This window comes from Salarias fasciatus, chromosome 13 (genome assembly GCF_902148845.1).
Source record: "Salarias fasciatus chromosome 13, fSalaFa1.1, whole genome shotgun sequence".
NCBI classification, from domain to species: domain Eukaryota; kingdom Metazoa; phylum Chordata; class Actinopteri; order Blenniiformes; family Blenniidae; genus Salarias; species Salarias fasciatus.
Window position 1 is genome coordinate 27,705,183 of NC_043757.1, and position 18,665 is coordinate 27,723,847.

Below are 18,665 nucleotides of genomic sequence, written 5' to 3' on the forward strand. Positions count from 1 at the left end.
CGGTTGGGGTCGGGTTCGGTGACCCCGGCCCTCTCCTCGTTTCTCATCAGTTCACTCAGAGTCAGTCCAAGTGGAAAATGAGTCTTTATTAGTGAAACAGATGTTTTCTTCCAGTACAGAGCAGCAGGTCTGCTGCAGGAAGCGAAGGCACGTGTCGTTACGTGGGAGTGTCAGCAGCCCGGTCCGGCCCGGGAGCGGTTACCATAGAAACCACACAGCCAGACCACATGTGGGAACTGGTCTTTGGGAATGTGGGTGAACTGACCTTCCATCAAACTAGCAGCTCTACAAACAGCTAACAGTCACCAAACCAAACACACCGGGTCCACGTGGGTCCAGACGGGTCTACGTGGGTCCTGGTTTCACTCCAGCTCCACCAGCAGGTCTCCTTCCCCCACCGTCTCCCCGGACCGGCAGTGGACGCTCTTCACCTGCGAGGCAGAGACACAGGTTCACCCCTCTGAAGTCCAGACCCCCAGCTGGTCCCCAGCTGGTCCCCAGCAGGTCCTCAGCTGGTCCTCAGCTGGTCCTCAGCTGGTCCTCAGCTGGTCCTCAGCTCCCTCTCGTTACCTTGGCTTGTTTGGCAGCAGTCAGGCTGTTCTGCATCTTCATGGCTTCAATCACACAGATCTCCTGACCCTCTGCAACCTGCAGACACGGGACAGGACCGGGGTCACTCTTCTTAAAGGGACGGTACAGGACCGGGGTCACTCTTCTTAAAGGGACGGTACACCATTAGTTGAAGGTCTTGTGGTTTCTGGAGAGTCGTTCTCATTCTGAACAGAAAAACCTTTAGACTTTCTTACTTGTCAGACAAGTGGAGCTCAGATGGGTTTACTGCTAGCTCTCAAAGCTCATCGCTAACTTGAACAGGAATAAAAAGACAGCAGATGATGTTGATGTTCCTCAAACTGCAGGACTTCGATCAAAGCAGTCCCTGCAGTGGAGGACGGAGTTCACCAGGGCTCCCGTCTGGGACCACCTCTTCTTTCACTTTACTTCAATAAGTTCAGTAATTTAATGAATCCGATCACAAGAGCAGTGGGATGATGAGCTGACCAATCCCGGGGCTGGACTGTCTCCAGTGGGCGTGTCTAACATCCTGTGGATCTTCATGTTAAACTGAACCTGAAATGAAGTTTGACCCAATCTGCTCTCGTCACCTACTGGAGCAGCTGGGGTCCTGATCAGGGATTCAAACCGGCGACCCGGGGTCCATGCGTGTCACCTTACCGTGTCTCCAGGTTTGACGGACACAGTCACCACTGTCCCTGGCATGGGGGAGCGCAGGATGCTGCTGGTGTCTTCTGGAACCTTCTCCGGCATGTAGGACATCAGCTCGGAGGCCAGTTTGGACAGAACCCGGACCTTAAACTGGAGAAGAGACGCCGGGGTTACCGAGACAGCCGCAGAGACGAGGACACGAGACGGAGCCGCAGAGACGAGGACACGAGACGGAGCCGAAGAGAGGACAGAAAACTCGAGCGTTCTGAAAGGTGAGCTGGTCCTTGCGGCTGCTGCAGAGACACTCAACCTCGGGTCTGTCCACCTGTCTCACAGAGTGGACGTCCAGAGCAGAGCCTCACCACGGTGCCCAGGTATTGCAGGACCACCAGGCCGGACGCGTCTCTGGACAGACACTGAAACACAGCACAGGACTGGGTCAGGCGGGTCTGGGGGGTCTGGAGGGTCTGGGGGGTCCGCCGGGCGCCGCTCACCTGCAGCATGCGCTCCGAGCCGTTGATGGTGACGGGCAGCAGAGGGGAGGCCAGATTCCACTGACCTCTGACCTCCACCGTCCCTCCGTCCACCTCCACCTGGACAGGAGGACAGGAGGACAGCTTCAGCGTCGGGCCGGCGCCTTCAGGAGCTCCAACGGCCGAGACACTCACCGAGTAGACGTCTCCCGATTTAGAGACTTCCAGAGAGAGACGGTCGTCGCCCAACTCGGCAGCCAGAGACCAGCGAGACGCCCGGGGGACGGACGAGGACACCCTGAGGACGGGGGCGGGCCGGGGTCAGCAGGCGTCGGTGTGGACCGGGATGAAGGACGTCCAGTCTCACCTCAGCTCTCCCAGGATGTTGTGCGACCTCAGCTGCGCGGTGACGTGCAGCGCGGCGGCGGCGGCCAGCAGCTCCCGGCGCCCGGCGGCTCCCAGCCGGTGACCTTTGAACCCGTCGGGGTAAACCTCCGGCAGGAAGTTGGTGCTGATGTCTCCGGAGACGAAGCGGGGGTGGGTGATGATCTCCCTCAGCAGCGGGATGTTGTGGGCGACCCCTGCAGGGCAGACCCGTGAGAACCCGGCCCGCAGAACCAGAGCCGCCGCCGCGGAACCGGTCCTTACCTCGGATCACATAATGGTCCAGAGCCGCCTCCATCCGGGACAGAGCCTCGGCCCGGGTCGCTCCGAAGGTCACCAGCTGGGGGAACCAGAGGGGGAACCAGTCAGGGAACCAGAGAGGGAACCAGAGAGAACCCTGGAGAAGATCCTGAAGAACCCACCTTGGAGATCATGGGGTCGTAGTAGATGCTGATGTCACTTCCTTCCTGGATGCCGCTGTCGACACGAACCTGAGAGAGAGAAGCAGCTGAGGCGGTTCTCCATGTGGAACCTCACTTCAGATGTCAGAGAACGTGTGTTTTGGTCCATTAGCGGGTTCCAGGTCTGACCGGACCGTGACAGTCCAGACTCACGTTGCTGAGGCTGAGCGGCTCCTGGTACTGCGACAGCCGGCCGATGGACGGCAGACCGAAGGACTTGTAGGGATCCTGGCGGGAGAGAACACCGACAGCCGGGCGTCAGACCTCCCGGACGGGGTTCTGCGTGGCAGGACCGCGGCCCGGGGAGGGGGGCCCACCTCGGCGTACACCCGGCTCTCGACGGCCCAGCCCCTGATGGGGATGTCCTCCTGCCGGTGCTGCAGCTCGTAGCCTCTGGCCACCCGGATCATCTGCTCCACCAGGTCCAGGCCCGTGATGCACTCTGTGATGGGGTGCTCCACCTGAACACGCCAAGAACACGATTAGAGACCCCCCCCAAAGACCCGCCCAGACCCCCCCAGCCCGGCACAGACCTGCAGTCTGGTGTTCATCTCCAGGAAGTAGAAGTTCTTCTGAGAGTCCACCAGGAACTCCACGGTCCCGGCAGACGAGTACTGCACGGCTTTCGCCAGCTGCACCGCCTGCTCCCCCATGGCCCTCCTGGTGCCCGGGTCCAGGAAGGTGCTGCAGGAACACCAGAAGAAGAAGTCCCATCACATTCTGAGCGGACCATCCACCATCAGTGTTGGATGTAATGTAAAGGTTCCTTCACAGCAGGACTCCGGACCGACCTGGGAGCCTCCTCCACCACCTTCTGGTTCCTCCTCTGGATGGAGCACTCCCTCTCGTTCAGCCACAGCGCGTTCCCGTGTTTATCGGCCAGAACCTGAAGCGGACCAGACGCAGAGCGTCAGCAGCCTGCGGCGTTCCCCCGGCGGGGCGGAGCCGCTGCTCTACCTGGATCTCGATGTGTCGGGGGTTGTCGATGTACTTCTCGATGAGCAGCCGGTCGTCTCCAAAGCTGGACGCCGCCTCCTGAGACGAGAAGCGGAAACCCTCCCTGTGCACACACGCACGCACGCACGCACGCACACACACACACACACACAATGGTGAAGTCAGTCAGGAAGTCTTCACCGAAGAAAAGATCCAACCTGAAGCAGACTGTATACGACTGAGACATTAAAGGGTTGCGGTTCGGGGTGTGTGTGTGTGTGTGTGTGTGGGGGGGGTTGAACCTGGGATCCAGGTGGAACAATGTGGTTTTCGTCCTGGTCCTGAACACTGGACCAGCTCTAGACCCTCCATAGGGTGCTTGACTTTTCGTGGGAGTTCACCTGACCAGTCCACATGTGTTTTGTGGACTTGGAGAAGGCGTTCGACCGTGTCCCTCGTGGTGTCTTGTGGGGGGTTCTTCGGGAATACAGAGTCCGGGGCCCCTTGTTCAGGGCCATCCAGTCTCTGTACGACCGGAGTAGGAGTCTGGTCCACATTGCCGGCAGTAAGTCGGATCTGTTCCCGGTGCATGTTGGGCTCTGGCAGGGCTGCCCTTTGTCACCGGTTCTGTTTATAATCTTTATGGACAGAATTTCTAGGTGCAGCCAGGGGCCGGAGGGGGTCCGGTTCGGGGACCGCAGGATTTCGTCTCTGCTTTTTGCAGATGATGTAGTCCTGTTGGCTCCACTGAACCTGGACCATCATGCACTGGGGCGGTTTGCAGCCCAGTGTGAAGTGACAGGGATGAGGATCAGCACCTCTAGATCCAAGGCCCAGGTCCTCGACTGGAACAAGGTGGCTTGCCCCCTCCAGGTTGGTGGAGAGACTCAGGTCCAAGTGGAGGAGTTTAAGTATCTTGGGGTCTTGTTCACAGTGGGGGACGGATGGAGGTGAGATTGACAGGCGGATTGGTGCAGCGTCTGCAGTGATGCGGTCGTTGTATCGGTCCGTTGTGGTGAAGAAGGAGCTGGGCTGAAAGGCGAAGCTCTGGATTCACTGGTCAGTCTATGTTCCCACCCTCATCTATGGTCCTGAGTTTTGGGTCTGCAGGAAGTCTCTACTTACGTTTCTGTGTTTCCACAGAGGAAAAGTAGCTGGAGCTTCATGTTTTGTTATCTGCCCCCTCCTCCTAAATTAAAGCAGCCCAACGTTCTGCAGAACAGTGGATATGGTTCTCAAGAAGAACAAGCAGGACACCTGGTCTCCTCGTCGTTCCAGGCGATCCTCATGCCTTTCCCTCCGCCTCCTGCAGACGCCTTGATCATCACCGGGTAGCCTGAGGAGAAAGGCACCAGGTCAGAGCGCTGACAGAACCTGAAGGGTTCTTCTGTCTGCCAGGCGACAGCGGTTCCTCACCGATGTCCTGAGCGATCTTCACAGCCTCCTCCACATTCTGAGGAAGAAGATTACCGTTACTGAAGAGGAGGAGAACTCTGGGTTCTGTTAACGTCAGAGAACTGATCTGTGTGTGTGTGTGTGTGTGTGTGTGTGTGTGTGTGTGTGTGTGTGTGTGTGTGTGTGTGTGTACCTGGACGACGCCATCAAACCCCGGGATGGTGTTGACTTTGGCGGCCTTGGCGATCAGCTTGCTCTCGATCTTGTCACCCATAGCCTGGATGGCGTGAGTGTCCGGGCCGATGAACGACACGCCTTCTGCTGCCTGGGCGGGAAACACTCATCAGTCAGCACGGCCAGGGGGGAGGGGGGAGGAGGGGGGGGGGGGGGGGGGCCCGTCCCGTCCCGTCCCGTCCCGTCCCGTCCCGTCCCGTCCCGTCCTGTCCCGCTGCCGGGGACAGGCGGAGAGTCACCTGAGCAGAACACTCACCAGCCGCTTGGCGAACTCTTTGTTCTCAGACAGGAAGCCGTAGCCGGGATGGACCTGAACACAGGAAGCACCGGATCCATGGCTCTCTGACACACACACACCTTCACACACCCGTCACCCAGATCTATGGCTCTCCCTCAACACACACGTCTGTACAACACTCACAGCCTGCGCTCCCGTCAGTCTGATGGCGTCCATGATGGCGTCCATGTTTAAGTAGCTCTGGCTGGTGGGGGCGGGACCCACACAGAAGGCTTCGTCCGCCATCTTCACGTGGACCTGCACACACACACACACACACACACACACACACACACACACACACACACACACACACACACACACACACACACACACACACACACACACACAGTGTGAAGTCCAGTGGCAGTGTGACGTCAGGACGAGGACGAGCTGAGACTCACGGCGCTGGCGTCCACGTCGCTGTGGACCGCCACCGTCCGGATGCCCATCTTCTTACACGTCTTGATCACCTGCAGGGGAAACAGCAGTCAGAGGGACGGACGGCAGGGGGACAGGGGACGGCAGGGGGACGGCAGGAGGACACATGGAAGACACAGATAAGCCCGGAGAACGCGGGACGTCTCACCCTGCAGGCGATCTCCCCTCTGTTGGCGATGAGGATCTTATCGAAGGTCTGCAGAGGACAGAGGACAGAGGACAGAGGACAGGGGACAGATGAGTGGCGGTGAGCCTCTGCTGGACCGGCACGCTCACATGCACAGCTGGACCACCTTCTCCTGGGGACTGTGCACCGTGGAGTACTGCGCCCGGCCGTGGGCCGCACAACATCTGGACTGCAGCAGGGCGCAACATCTGGCCTGGACCGAGGAACACTGCAGAGGAGAACAGGCACTGAGGAGCACTCTGGAGACGGAGTGAGGCGGAGTGAGACAGCTGGCCTCAGGTCCACCCAGAGGAGGAGGGCGACCTTTGACCCTTTGATCCTCCGGACTCCCCAGACCAGAGTCGTCTTCTGTGGTCTGAGCTGAACCCACAGACAGGACCGGACTCCCTCCAGAACCGGGCCGGACCTCACAGCTCCGGTGAGTTCAGCTGTCCTGGAGAACAGAGGACGCTCCAGAACGGCTCCTCTGGACCGCTCAGCTGGTCCAAACCCGGTCCAGACCGGGTCCAGACCCGGTTCTGGGCTCACCTCAGGGCCGGTTCCGAGGCTCCGACCGGGTGGCATACCTTCAGACCCTCTCAGACCCGGTCCAGACCCGGTCCGGGACTCACCTTCACAGCCTGCAGCAGCCTGTTCACAGACGGAGACACTCCGCGCGCCGCCATGATGCCCAACAAAGACGGTCACCGCGCTGACGTCACGACGCAGCGGTGTTTACCGAGCGCTGATTGGACGAGAGAGAGGCGTCACCTGCACGCGCTTTTTCTTCACAACTTTATTGACAACCTCACAGACACAGAGACGGATCTTTATCTGATTGGAAATGTTGGTCAGTGTTTGATCTGGACTGTGTTGACAGGAGACACGGTGGGACAGTGGTTCGCTCTCACCTCACAGCAGGAAGTCCTCGGTTTGACTCCAGGCTCGGATTTAGTGCTGATTCTGATCCAGAGAACAGTGTAGGTTCACCTGGACAGGTGAGCAGTCCACCACAGGACACACGGACACACACACACACACACACACACACAGGTTTGTATTTCTATCCTTGTGAGGACACTCATTGACATAATGCATTTACTAGCCCCTAACCCTAACCCTGACCCTGACCCTGACCCAGACCACAGCACAGCCTAACCTTAAAGAAATGTTTTTGCACTTTTACTTTTTTCAGTAACAAAAAACGGAAAAAGGTCCCCACAAGGCACATCATGCCAGGTTTTCCTATACTTGTGGGGACATTTGGTCCCCACAAGTATAGAAAAACGCACGCGCGCACACACACACACACACACACACACACACACACACACACACACACACACACACACACTTATTCATTATAACTGTGAACACTTTGCTAGAACTTACAGAATTGTTTCCGTACTCATATTTATCATCGATGTGAAACTAAAGAAGTTCAGCAGTGTGTCATTATGCTGCATGAGTGTGTTGCTACAGTGTGTCAGCGTTTCTTGTATGTCATGCCTTGCATGTGCAGTGATATTTCTTTTCTGCTGTGAAAGTCTCGTTGTGGCTCGCAGTGTCGATCTGAAGGGAACTCAGTGTTTTAACATCGCAGCCAACTCAAGCATCACAAGTCAGGCTACCACGAAGGAATCGCCACATAATTAGCTTTTATTTTCTGCAAGGTTGTTTTCTCCCTCAATTCATTTTAAAATTTCTACAAAGAAAATCAGAGCTCTACTTGTTGAGATTAAAGGATAATCTGTGTAGAAAATCAGCATTGGAGACACGTTCAGTGTTATTTTCTTTAATAAAACAAAGGAATAAAGAGAAAATAGCCAGCGGACACGTTAGTGGGTGAAAGCTGTGGTCATTAATTCTGCTGAGTTCTCAGTGGAAACAACGATAATCCTCCTGTTGGAGCGTCAACAGGAGTGAGTGGAGACACTGGATCTGGATCTGGACAGTAGAAGAAACAGCCAAACAGCAGCAGTCACTTCTTCAGCTTCCTGAAACTGTGAGAACCAGAGGATGGTGGAACTGTTCAACACGAGCCGATCGACCCTCCAGTCTGGAGTTTCTTAGAACAGGAAGGCCTGGCGTCTGCTCCTTCGGTCACACATGGACCGCTCTTCCTCATCATGTTAGTTCGGCTGCGTAAGAAACTCACAAGCACAAATTTTATATCTGAGCAAAGGTTTTCAAAGTGTGGGAGGAGGGGCCTCCCAGAGACCCCGTCAGACCCCCCCCCCCCCCCCCCCCCCCCCCCATGTCTTTACTACACTCTTCTGAAACGGGGAATAATTACAATAAGTTTTCTTTGTTTCCACATTAAAAGGGGAAAGTACAGTCATCTCTCCCGAAGCTCTTTGGCGCCCCCGAGTGGCGGTCCCACACTTTGAAAACCAAAGGTTGAGAGCAGGGGCGTCAAACATGCGGCTCGGGGCCTGGGTGGGCTCGTCACAGAGTGTAAACTTGCTAGTTGAAGCACCTGCTTGACTCGGTGCGGGAGCTTCAGTCTGGAGAGGGAGTGCTGGACGAGCACAGGGACGGCTCAGGTTTTCTCCTGGAATTTGATCAAATCCAATGTTAGAACTTTTTTTCCTTTCAAATTTTTCACCTGCTGGACGTTCAGAAAAATGTAATCAATTGCAGACTTAAACCATAATGTCTTCCTCCATTTTTACCCACAGATGTAATTCCAGACGACTGGTTGAGCCACTGGGTGTGGGACTGGACTGTACACGGCCCTGAAGCTAGGGTAGAGTTTGACACCCCTGGCTCAGAGGGGAAAACAACAACTTTCCTTCAATGGTTTTTTGTTTTGTTTTTGTTTTTTTCCCCATTGTCTCTGTAAAAAAATGTGTTGATGACGTTCAAATCCTGGAAACACAGTGAAGAAAAAGACTGGAAGGAATCTCCTAAAGTCCGCCCATACATCCTGGATAAGAAGTGACATAGAAAAGACATCGTTTACATTTAGAGGAACCCAGAAAACAGAACAAACCAAGCAGGTAGAAACAATCCCCGACAGGCTTCTTCAAACCAGCGTCCGATCCACTTTTCACCGTTTCACATGTTCTCTTCAAGTCTTCCCTCCGTTCTCCCCCCTCCAGTCATCCATCCAGTCTGGATTCAAATATTAGATCTCTTCAACGCACCGTTAATACATGTGGGAAATCAGGAAAACCTGAAATCAGTCCAGGTCCTTCCAAGACACTGAGGAGCCACTTGATGTACATCAAGAAGTGTTGGACCGTCTCTCCTCAGACCTCACAGCCTCTTAGCACCATCAACAAGTGAGTGAAGGCCTCCGTCTGCTTCCAGCAAAGTCCTGATCAGAGTGCCAGACAGCTCAGGAAACCCTGTCCCCCTGGTCTGAAGCTTCCTCAGACTCCTTAAGATCAACACTAATGGCGCTTTTCCATGGCACGGTCCTAGCACCACTCGACTTGACTTCGGTCCTAGCACCACTCGACTCAACACAGTCCTAGCACCACTCGACTCGGTTCAGGTTGTTTTCCATTTCATAGTCCTAGCACCACTCGACTTGACTTCGGTCCTAGCTCCACTCAACTCGGTTCAGGTTGTTTTCCATTTCATGGTCCTAGCACCACTCGACTTGACTTCGGTCCGAGCTCCACTCGACTCAGTTGCGGTTGTTTTCCATGACACGGTCCTAGCACCACTCAACTTGACTTCGGTCCTAGCACTACTCGACTCAACACAGTCCTAGCTCCACTCGACTCGGTTCCGCTTGTTTTCCATTTCATGGTCCTAGCTCCACTCAACTCGGTTCAGGTTGTTTTCCATGGCACGGTCCTAGCACCACTCGACTTGACTTCAGTCCTAGCACCACTCGATTCAACACAGTCCTAGCACCACTCGACTCGGTTCCGCTTGTTTTCCATTTCATGATCCTAGCATCACTCAACTCGGTTCAGGTTGTTTTCCATTTCATAGTCCGAGCACCACTCAACTTGACTTCGGTCCTAGCTCCACTCAACTCGGTTCAGGTTGTTTTCCATTTCATGGTCCTAGCACCACTCGACTTGACTTCGGTCCGAGCTCCACTCGACTCAATTGCAGTTGTTTTCCATGACACGGTCCTAGCACCACTCAACTTGACTTCGGTCCTAGCACTACTCGACTCAACACAGTCCTAGCTCCACTCGACTCGGTTCAGGTTGTTTTCCATTACATGGTCCTAGCACCACTTGACTCGACTCGACACGATCCTAGCACCACTCGACTTTGATCCTTGCACCACTCAACTCGGTTGCAGTTGTTTTCAGTTCGAATAGAGCACCACCTCGTCACGGGTGGAGTTGTCAACGCTCCATCTAGCTCCCACTGACTCCTCTCATCATCCGTCTCTGATCCTAATCGTTCTTGTTCCGATGGTGCTTTAAAAATCATGGTGTTGGCTCTTATGAACAAGTCACTGTCCCGACTCATCAAGCGACGTGGCGCCCGGGGCCAATCAGTGGCCGCCAGTCTGCCGACCACTCGGGGAAGAGCAGGTACTACAGAACTACCTGGTACCGGAATGGAAAAGCCTACAAGCCGAGTGGAGTCCCGGAGGGGTTAGTGGAAAAACTCCTGACGAGCTGCTGCTCAACCCACTGACGTCTGCGCTGATTTAGCCCTTGAATCATCCAGGAGGAGCCACGATGGTGCGAACCAGCAGCTGGGAGAGGGATCGATAGTTTTTGGCTCAAAGTGGGATTTGAACCGGCAGCTTTGTGACGTGAGGACAGCCTGCTCTACTAATGTTCTGTGTTTTAGGGGGGCAGTTAATAAAAAAAGAGCATATCTTACTGCTGTGGGAATATGAGGCTGGATTTTTCTGATAGAAACAATGTGTTTTCATTGTTAATCTGTCAGAGTCCTGCTGAAACCCTCTCCTTCACATCTTACCGAGCTCCTGATGAACTAACCTCAACCTCTGGACCTCAGCTCTACCCGGCAGTGTAAAGAGGAGTCAAACCTTCCTGCTGTGGATGAGAATTCCCGGAGAAACTTTTGAAAGCCACCCTTCGTTCGCTTGGACGAACAAACACGTGCCACGGTGCATTTCCTGGCCCGCTCTTGGTTTCCTGCCGGGTTGTAAACACTTGTTGATGGTAGAAAAGGAGAACGTTCTCTTTTCCCGGCTGTCTGAACGCACCCTGACTTGACTGGAGACGTTCCTCACGTACACACACCTCGTTGATCTTCAAAACAATGCAGAACCGACAACCGCTTGTCCCACCCCCGGTGGCGGGGGCGGGGGGGTACTGCAGGTCCCGGTGTTCAGGGGGATTCCGGTATCCAGGGTGGGAACCTGGGGTCCGGGAGATCCAGTTGGTGTCCAGTTGGTCCCTGTTTTTTGGGGGGTACTGTGGTCTGGAGGGTCCCGGTGTCTGGGGGGGGGGGGGGGGGGGGGGGGGGGTCCGTGGTGACAGTCACTGCTTTTGGTCCACACTCACAGCTGAAGTCAGAGGTTTACACACACACAACACCGAACACAACTCTGTGCTCCACAGAGAGGGTGGGGGGGGGGGACATGAGACCGCCTCCAGAGGAAGGCTCCACAGGGTCAGAAGTCTGCATGCACCGTTTGGTTGGGTTGTTTCTAAAAAGCTTCCACATTTTCAAAGGATTTACCCTCCAGCCTGACGAGCCAGCAGTCTTCCTCCTGATGCTTGTGTTTTCACTCTAAACAGATCAATACCCCTGATGCCCTGTGGGGGCAGTGTTTAATACCTCTGACGCCCAGTGGGGGCAGTGTGGAGCAGACAACGTTGGAGACCCAACAGCATTTCTACAGAATTTAAACCTAGAAGTGTTCTAAGTGCCAACCCTTACTGTTAATCTGGTTACGTACCGGCCTGTTTTGTGTTTTTTGTTGGTCAGTTGTTGCATGTGGGCTGTTGTTTATTTTTCCCCGGGTTCATAAAGTATCACTTTATCTATAAACAAAGCTTTTTCCAGGAAAACGCTGTCTGTCTCCGCCCATCGAGCCCCGCCTCAGAGTATGGAAACTTCTGACCAGGTGGAAACTGAAGCATCAAACTAGAGGAACAATGAGCCCGAAACCCCCAGATGTGTCAGAAACACAGGAAATGACCGTTTCAGAGCAACAATATTCTACTGAACCAGAACCTCACGTGTGTGAGGACCATTCAGCTTCAGTTTATGTACAAAAAATAAGTCATTTTACAATATTTTAAATCCAAATACAGACGACCTGTAGACGAACAGACCTGATGCTTTAAAACCGTCACCGACTGCTGGAGGGAAAATAACAGAAAGAAGAGGTGGAGCCGCGAACTGCAGTGTGTCAGCCAGCTCAGGAGGGAGTGTGTGTGTGTGCATGTATGTGTGTGTGTGTGAACCTCTGACTTCCACTGGACGGCCAGTCTGCCTGTGACTGCGGCGTGTGAGGAGTGCGTGTTGCAGCTGCTGGTTCCGGCCCGACCCGGCCCGGGCTCCGCCCTACGTGACGTACTCGTCCTCGTCGCTGGGTTCTGATTTGATGTGGTCGGGGTGGAGGAGGGGGAAGTGTGGCGCTGTAGTCCTGGTGCAGACGTACCACTCCTTAATGTTAGACAGCTGAGGTAAGGCGGGGTTGACGGAGCGCTGGCCGCGGCGCGGCGCCCGGCCGCCCTGCTGCTGGTCCAGCTCGCTCTTCAGGCCGGACAGCGACAGGTCCAGGGGCACGGCGGCCGGGGACGAGCTGCGCAGCAGCGGCTTGCTGTCCTCCTCCTCGCCCGAGCTGAAGTCCAGCTGGCAGGCGGACAGGAGGGGGAAGTGGACGCTCCTGTCGGCCAGCGAGGGCGAGCGGCGGTTCATCTTGAGGTCGAGGGGCTCGAGGACGGCCTGGTGGGGCTGGTGGGGGACGGCGTCGTACGGGTCCGGGGGCTCGGAGGCGGGCGACGACTTGACGTGGACCTTCATGTGTTTGCGCAGGGAGCTGGGGTGTGTGTAGGACTTGGTGCAGCCCAGGGCCTTGCAGTCGTAGGGCTTGGACGCCGTGTGGACCTGCGAGTGCTTCTTCCGGTCGCTGCTGTTGGCGAAGCGCCGCTCGCAGAACTCGCACTGGAACGGCTTCTCACCTGCAACACACACACACACACACACACACACACACACACACACACACACACACACACACACACACACACACACACACACACACACACACACACACACACACACACACACCGGGAAGCGTCAGGTCAGAGAGGAAACACCACCGACACGAGTCAGCCCGGCTTCCCGTCACGGCCGAGGCACAGTGATGCTCGGCGGGGGGCGGGGCGGGGCGGGGGGTTGGGGGGTTGGGGGGGGGGGCGTTCGGAGTTGTTAGCGTAGCTTTGGTTCTGGGTGATTGGTTCCTGCTCTGGTGATGCTGGGCGGAGCAGATCCACTAACGGGCTGCTTCTGTCTCTGTCCACACCGACTCAGAAGACGCTGCTCTCTGCCGTCACGTTCTACCAAATCTGGTACTTTTATAGGTACCAACCGAAGTCCGTCGGTACTACCGAGTACCGATTTACGTAAAATCAAACAGCGCCACGTTCCGCACCTGAAGGCATCCCAGTGGCTGTGAGGCAGTGGGAGAGTTGGAGACTTTCCAAGCCGGACGGGAACACAGCGTAATGACTAATGACGGTTTATAAAAGATGGATGAAACTACATGGCGTCCCCCTCCGCGTTCTGAAATCCCGTTTTGAGGATTTGAGCAGGGCGTCTCCATATTGAGCCAGATGTAAATGTGATTGGTCCAGCCTGTCACATGACTCCACTGTGATTGGCTGATTTATGCAAAATTTTAACTCTTAAAATAAAGTCACCAGATGATTTGTATGGAAAAGGGACTCTGGTCGAGACGACTCGGTCGATGAAACTAGAGACAGAGACCAGAACCTGTTCTGGAACCAGGAGCTTTATGTTTATTTACACTCCGAAAATTTGCTCTTTTTGAAACCAGCATCATCGCCCCCTGCTGGAATTTCCCTGGTATTACAGACTTTCTGCACTTCATCATTGTCTTCATGTTTCGGCTGGGGGGGGGGGGGGGGGGGGGGGGGGGGGGTTGGCGCTGGGTAAGGACGTCAGTCGCCGAGCGTTCAGGCAGCAGAGTCGACACAACGCTCCACGTTTCAAAATGTGATGCAGATTCTGCTGACTGCGGCGAGAACGCTTCAAATCAGGAAGCTCCTGATTAAGAAGATTTTTCTCAAGGCTGCGGAGAGCAGCATTTTAACAGCTTCAGATCATTAATATTTATAATGAAGCGCTGCTCTGAGCCGCTGTTGTGTCCTGCGAGCAGAACGTATCCTGACAGGAGGACCAGGCTCCGGCTCTCAGCAGGCGGGACGAAGACTCGTAGTTTGGACCCAGTGTCCATGGTTCCACCCGTCTCCCGGAGGACAGACAGGGTTTCCTCTCCGAGGACCTTTGAACTGGCAGACAGTTTGGAGGTCTGTGTTCCGGCTGCTTCCATCCAGACGAAGCGGACGGGTTCAAGATATCCTGCATCTGGGACTAAACCCAGATCTGGATTCACACGTTCCAGCTCTGAGGGGGACTCCATGAAGCGTCTCCACGCCTCACCACCACAGATTAAACCAGATTCATTCACAACAATTAATCTCATTTCTAAAGATCTGATGAAATGACATCCCGCAGAAATCCAGGAAAAAGAGCACAAACCACCGAGTCAAACCCTGGAACCCTGAACCCTGAAACCCTGAACCCTGAACCCTGGAACCCTGAACCCTGAAACCCTGGAACCCTGAAACCCTGGAACCCTGGAACCACGCAGGAGGAAACTGACAGCTGGACGCGAGGGCCGAGAGAAAGAGCACTGTTGTTCAGAGAGCAGAGATGTCATGCAGCCTTCACTCTGCTCCCGAAATGAATCAAAACAAATCCACTCTCAGGAGAATGGAATAATGTGGACTGACAGCCATTCTGCGACCAGCTGGGTCCTCTGGTCCACACTACCATCTGATCCTGGACCAGCAGGGAAGATTCTAGACCTGTTTCTGGACCCGTAGAGCAGATCCTGCATCAGAATCAGGATGTACACAGCAGATCCTGGACCACACAGCAGATCCTGGACCAGACTCAGGACCTACAGTACAGATCCTGGATCAGGATCAGGACCCACACAGCAGATCCTGGACCCGGATCACTCCTGTCACCTTGCGTGACTCCGGAGCTGCGGGAAGGAAACGGGGGGGGTGGGGGGGTGAACCGAGCCTCGGTCAACATGGAGGGGATTCCTGGCAGAGCCCCCCGGGGAGAGGGGGAGGGGGGCTCCGTCCACCGCCGCTGTGCTCGCGGCGGACAGACCGTGTGTGTGTGTCCCGGCCGGACGGTGTGTCCCGTCCAGACAGAGTGTGTGTGTGTGTGTGTGTGTGTGTGTGTGTGTGTGTGTGTGTGTGTGTGTGTCCGTCCGGCGTGTGAGCGTGCGAGCACCTACCGGTGTGCGTGCGCGTGTGTATCTTGAGGTTCTCGGAGCGGGCGAACATCTTGCCGCAGTTGGGGAAGGCGCAGGAGAAGGGCTTCTCCCCGGTGTGCACCCTGATGTGGTTGATGAGTTTGTATTTGGCTTTGAACGCCTTCCCGCCGCGCAGACACTCGTCCCACATGCAGACGTGACTGAGGCTCTCGAGCCCCGCCGCGACGTGCTCGGTGGTGACGTGGTCCACGAGCTCCGGCATGGAGCCGAAAGTTTGCTCGCAGACGGCGGCGGCCGGCCGCCCCAGCCGCGGTCTGGGGGCGCCCCGGTCCGTCCATCGGCACACCAGCTCCGTCTTGACGACGGGGCCTCTGGAGAAATCCAGCAGGCCGTCCATCCCCCCGCCGGAGCCGGGCTCGGCGCCGGGCGGCGCGGCGGGCCGGGGCAGCAGCTTGGGGAGGATTCTGGAAGCCCCGGAGTTGTTGTTCCCCAGCGGAGAGACGAGGCCATTGTGCCTGGCCGCCGCGGCCGTCCGCTTCATGCTGAGCGGCGGGCTGTCCCGCTCCTCCCGCCGTCCCGAGCCTCGCTTTTCCCCGCTAAAGCGCTCCGCTCCCCCGGCGAAGCGTCCCTCCGCCGTCCCGCTGCCGTCCGCCGTGTTTTGCTGAAAGCGAGCGCGCATGCGGCGGCGTTTTACCCCCCGCTGCTCGGCTAGATCCCCCGAGCCACAGCCTCCATGCTTTATTTACTGGCTGTGAATGGAGGTGAACGGAGGAGGAACACTGAGGGCCGCGGACCGGCAGGGGCCGCCTCAGTCCCCCGCTGCGACCCTCCCTCCCCGAGGCCTGGCTGCTCCCCCTGCTCCATCACATCCCAGATCTAATCCCAGTCCCAGATCTAAACCACCCCGGTCCAGATCTCCTCCCTGTCCCAGATGGAATCCATCCCAGTCCAAGATCTGTTCTTAATGCCAGATCGAATCCATCCCAATCCCAGATCTAATCCCAGATGTATTCCATCCCAGATCTAATCCATCCCAGTCCCACATTTAATTCCAGATCTCCTCCCAGTTCCCAGATCTCTTCCATCCCAGTCCAGATCTAATTCCAGATCTATTCCCAGTTCCAAATCTATTCCATCACAATCCCAAATCTAATCCCAGATCTGTTCCATTCCCAGATTTCATCCCAGTCCCAGATCTATTCCATCCCAGTCCAAGATCTAATCCCAGTTCCTGAACTAATCCATCCCAGTCCCAGATTAATCCCAATCCCAGATCTAATCCTCTCAGTTCCAGATCTGATATCCCGGTTCTTCATTCTTTCCTCCATCGGTCCTCGTTCTTGTTGACATATCAGCTGAACCAGGATCAGTAACTGGGAGAATTCTCACCATGTCTCTTCAGTTAAAGTATCGTGATGTCCATCGCCGTTAATGAGGACTGACACACGAAGAGGAAGATGGGCTAGAATGTGGAGAATGACTCTGGACTGATAAGCAAACAGGAACTGGGAAAAACTCCCAAAAACAATGTATCAAAATAAAGCGTCAGTGTTTAACTAACTTTATGGACCGTAGTTCAAGATCTGATGACATGATGAAGAGATGCAAGAGGACCTCACCTCAAAACGTCTGCCATTCAGAGAAGGAAAATGGAAGAATTTCCATATTAAAATCAGAATAAGACTAACTTAAAGCTCATGTCTGGAGTTTTGAGAGAGAGAGGTTTTTTTTAATCCAACGACTCAGGTTCCCCCTCCCTCTGCTTTCATGAGCGACCAAGCCACGCCCCTTTAATTGTGCACGCTATTATCCGTCGGGTGAAAATGAGAGCCTCCGAGTCCTACAGCATCCTCCATGTTCAGCTGCTTACGGTGGATGTTCAGCAGACAGTGGATATATCCGAGGTGAGCGGGGCGGCTGCTGCAGAGCTAACTCTCTCTGCTGGGCAGAGGCGGTCCTGGGGCGAGAACCGTCCAAACGCCCCCGCCCCGCCCAACAAAAACTTACTGCCAAACCCCACCACCTAGACAACAATATATGGCAATACATTATATTATTTTTGGATTATTCTATTAAATATAATCTTAAATATCAAAACAAAGGATAAACATGATGAAAGGATAGACTCTCTCTCTCTCTCTCTCTCTCTCTCTCTCTCTCTCTCTCTCTCTCTGTCACACACACACACAGTCTTGTATTTCTATCCTTGTGGGGACCGTCCATTGACTCCCATCATGTCTAGCCCCTAACCCTGACCCTTACCCTAACCCTAACCCACACCACAACAAAGCCTAACCCTAAAGAAATGTTTTTGCACTTTTACTTTTTTCAGTAACAACAACATGGTCAAGAAAACACTGTTTCTCCTACTGAGGACCGGAAAAAGGTCCCCACAAGGCACGTCGTTCCACGTTTTGCTATCCTTGTGGGGACATTTGGCCCCAACAAGGATAGAAATACGAGAACACACACACACACACACACACACACACACACACACACACACACACACACACAACTGAGGAGTCCTGCAAAGAGCATGTGGCTGAGGAGGTACAGTCGATGGCTCCTCACCAGACTCAGGACCAGGTCTGAGGCTGCTGTGCTCGTCTCGGTCAGTGGCTCCAGCCCCAAAATATTTCAGAATTGCCCCTGAATTTACAATTAAGATACATGTATGTTAGATCACACTGACATCCCACATGCATCAGTTACCCAATTAAAATGACCATAATGCACATTTTATTAACATTTGTCAGCATCCTGTTAACTAAGCATGACACACTGCAAATTATTTAAAAAGCTATATCTCGTGTATCTTACAAAATGCCATGTCAATTTATGTTAGAAGTTATTGATCTTAGCATATAGCTTATGGGAATAAGTCCACAGTCAGGATGTCTGTGTGAAGTTGCACTTCTTGTTGCACTTGAAACACAAACTATACCAGGCTGCCTCTGGGTGAAATTAGTTGCATGACATGATGCCTCAATTACAGTAGTTGGTAGTTCAGCAAAACTAAACACCAGATACAGTGGTCTTCTGTGGCTTAGCAAAAGGCTAATAAATGGCTAATAATATCATTCACATCACTCATAAAAACATGCATACCTTTATCTTTTGTCCGTTTCTCCTCTTCTTCTTTTCTTCTTTTTTCTAAACTGGGCACCTGATGGCTTCTTCGGTCTTTTACTTGGATCCATGATCAAAACATTAACTTTCGCCAGCA

The 18,665-nt window shown here is 54.5% G+C and overlaps 2 protein-coding genes across 2 annotated transcripts; both read right to left on the bottom strand.

The window, feature by feature from the left end:
- Positions 1–67: 67 nt before the first annotated feature.
- Positions 68–6,688, bottom strand: pcca (propionyl-CoA carboxylase subunit alpha). Its single transcript, XM_030107093.1, has 23 exons — positions 6,624–6,688; positions 6,119–6,220; positions 5,974–6,021; positions 5,789–5,857; positions 5,529–5,642; positions 5,364–5,417; positions 5,067–5,198; positions 4,895–4,931; positions 4,736–4,814; positions 3,500–3,602; positions 3,334–3,428; positions 3,076–3,226; positions 2,860–3,003; positions 2,696–2,770; positions 2,504–2,572; positions 2,346–2,421; positions 2,065–2,278; positions 1,893–1,995; positions 1,719–1,817; positions 1,587–1,640; positions 1,234–1,374; positions 571–648; positions 68–431 (listed from the first exon to the last, which is right to left on the bottom strand). The coding sequence occupies exons 1-23, from the start codon at positions 6,675–6,677 to the stop codon at positions 363–365; spliced, it is 2,160 nt and encodes a 719-aa protein (XP_029962953.1). The 5' UTR covers positions 6,678–6,688; the 3' UTR covers positions 68–362.
- A 1,128-nt stretch (positions 6,689–7,816) lies between these two features.
- On the bottom strand, positions 7,817–16,163 carry LOC115399616 (zinc finger protein ZIC 4-like). Its single transcript, XM_030107116.1, has 2 exons — positions 15,458–16,163; positions 7,817–13,079 (listed from the first exon to the last, which is right to left on the bottom strand). Exons 1-2 carry the CDS (start codon positions 16,113–16,115, stop codon positions 12,460–12,462), a joined length of 1,278 nt encoding a protein of 425 aa, XP_029962976.1. The 5' UTR covers positions 16,116–16,163; the 3' UTR covers positions 7,817–12,459.
- Between the last annotated feature and the right edge of the window lie 2,502 nt (positions 16,164–18,665).

Coding starts and splice junctions, on each gene's coding strand:
- pcca (XM_030107093.1), bottom strand. CDS start 6,677: ATGGCGGCGCGCGGAGTGTCTCCGTCTGTGAACAGGCTGCTGCAGGCT. Junction 5,643..5,788: donor GCGACGTGGACGCCAGCGCC/GTGAGTCTCAGC, acceptor GTGTGTGTGCAG/GTCCACGTGAAGATGGCGGA. Junction 2,573..2,695: donor AGCCGCTCAGCCTCAGCAAC/GTGAGTCTGGAC, acceptor TCTCTCTCTCAG/GTTCGTGTCGACAGCGGCAT.
- LOC115399616 (XM_030107116.1), bottom strand. CDS start 16,115: ATGCGCGCTCGCTTTCAGCAAAACACGGCGGACGGCAGCGGGACGGCG. Junction 13,080..15,457: donor ACACACGCGCACGCACACCG/GTAGGTGCTCGC, acceptor TGTGTGTTGCAG/GTGAGAAGCCGTTCCAGTGC.